General features: G+C 55.0%; 1 protein-coding gene across 1 annotated transcript; it reads right to left on the bottom strand.

Annotated features, from left to right (window-relative positions):
- Nucleotides 1-393: 393 nt before the first annotated feature.
- B0H18DRAFT_964650 (uncharacterized protein) lies at nucleotides 394-2024 on the bottom strand (the record flags this gene model as incomplete). Its single annotated transcript, XM_048043195.1, has 6 exons — nucleotides 394-593; nucleotides 632-695; nucleotides 750-928; nucleotides 978-1206; nucleotides 1261-1434; nucleotides 1860-2024. The coding sequence occupies 6 exons, from the start codon at nucleotides 2022-2024 to the stop codon at nucleotides 394-396; spliced, it is 1011 nt and encodes a 336-aa protein (XP_047884291.1).
- Nucleotides 2025-2041: the final 17 nt, after the last annotated feature.

Raw genomic sequence — 2041 nt, forward strand, 5'->3', positions numbered from 1 at the left:
ACTATGGAGGTATTTTCTGGCTGTCGCATACCTCATGCCGTACGGCAATCGACCCAGGAGCGCTTGTGCTTATCTTACTATATGCGTGAGGCGGTACATGCATGGACAAACGCTCCCCCGGCGGATTGGCGGATGGACTCGGAGTAGCTGTATAACCTTACACTGTGTTTACAATATATATGGAACTGTTGATGTGCTCGGCGGTTTCATCTTCACCATAACTGTACAGGTATAGCAGACAGTCTGGCCTAGCCAGCTGCCTTGCTGCCCAATCGTTCTGCCGGTGTTTGATTCGGCCGGCCGGTGCACATAAGAACATCAAAGCCTTCCCTGTCATATCACGAGATGTAAATACCGGTGCCAACACGACTGTACACTAATGGGACATCCCGACTATCCATCATGCGACTCTGAGACAGGACGGGGTGGCGAAGAGCCCGCCGCGGCACTCGGCGCTTCTCCTGGCTGCAAGACCGCTAACTCGGCCGCCTTCACTCGGTCCACCGCCCGCCAGTAATCCACCTCTGCCTGGATGTATAGATCCATGCCGGCCATCGATTCGCCGAGACTGTCCAACCAATTCAGGGCTTGGACTGGCACGTTTGGGGCATGTTCTCCGGTGAGATCACACCTGGCTCGGGTATTTTTGGGAGCACAGGGAGGTGGATGCGGTCGGTGTGAGCTCTCACTTCGTCCTAGTTTTTATTGTATAAGTCCCATGTAATGTGAATGTGCTGTGTAAAACCTACCCGGAGCTTCTCCACATGCAGCCGGCCATCAAGATGCTGGAGTTGCTGTTGGGCGGCCTTCAATTGCTCGGCGACCATCTCTTGGATTTTGGCCTGCTCGGTCGTGATGTCATCGAGCGCATCTTCGATTTGATCCCGGACTTGAGGCGGATCTTCCATCCAAGCACCGACCTGCCCCTCTGTTGTGGCATGAATATCCGGAAAGGCCGGAGAGAATTGGTCAGTTACCTGGTTCACCAGAGTGCTCGGCGTGCAGCGAGGATGTCTCCGGCTGCGGCGGTTGAGCGACATCCGCTGCTCGGAAGCCGAGGATCATGTCCACCAGGACCTCCTCCTGGGTCTTACCCTCCGGCAGCATGATCGTGCAGTACTTGTCCATCACTTCCCCGAGACCCAGTTCCTCGGCCACATCAGGCTTCATCAGCCGCTCGAAGCCGAGCATCATGGCCGCCAGCGACTAGTGCATCAGTGGTTACTATGGTGCAGACACGTAAGTATGGATTGATCGCACCGTATAATGGATCATTGCTATGTATGGTAATTCTCCATTGCCCGTCGGGCGCAACTCCTGCCGGGCGAACTTGCCGAGAAGGTCCTTTGCGGTACTGTTGAGAAGAGGGCCGAGAGTGGAACGCATAGTGCAGCAGTGATTGGAAAGTAGCGGGGTGTTGTGGTGCTCGGTGCGCTTCGGCAATGAAGGTTAAGAGCAAATGATACGATCGTTATCTTCAACAAGCCACACACACCCATCACATGCCCGGTGTGGCTCGCACGTGCTGAGGCACCACCGGCGGCTCCGCATAAGGTTAAGCGTCACAACACACGTGCCAAGCGTTTGCCGACACGGGGATCTTCCCAGGGTTGTGTGTCACTGTGGCGCATTAGTGGTGGACAGTTCCTCTTGCACATCATCCACCAACCAAAATACTGTTCACTCAGCATGGCCCTGGATATGGTAAGTCATCGGCCGGCCGAGACAATCTCCCTTGGCTGATACACAATAGCATCCCCGCTCTGGACCATATCCCTGGCTGAGGGGAGAGTTGATGGTGTTTGCATTTTCAACCGCGTGAGCAAATCCCACGGTTCATCCTCTCCGTTTTTACTGACTAAATGTTGCAGCCACGCCGAGGTAGTGCCCTTCCGCCCGAATGCATACACAATCAACCGGTATTTCTTCGGGCATGTGGTCATGTCGGTGACCCATGAGAACAGCCGAGAAAGTGTGGAGATGCCGGAGATGGACGGCCGGCTGGCATTCCTCATGATGCTCATTGATTGGGTGGAGATCC

The sequence above is a fragment of the Fomitopsis serialis genome (genome assembly GCF_022376445.1).
Source record: "Fomitopsis serialis strain Sig1Antser10 chromosome Unknown B0H18scaffold_715, whole genome shotgun sequence".
NCBI lineage: Eukaryota > Fungi > Basidiomycota > Agaricomycetes > Polyporales > Fomitopsidaceae > Fomitopsis > Fomitopsis serialis.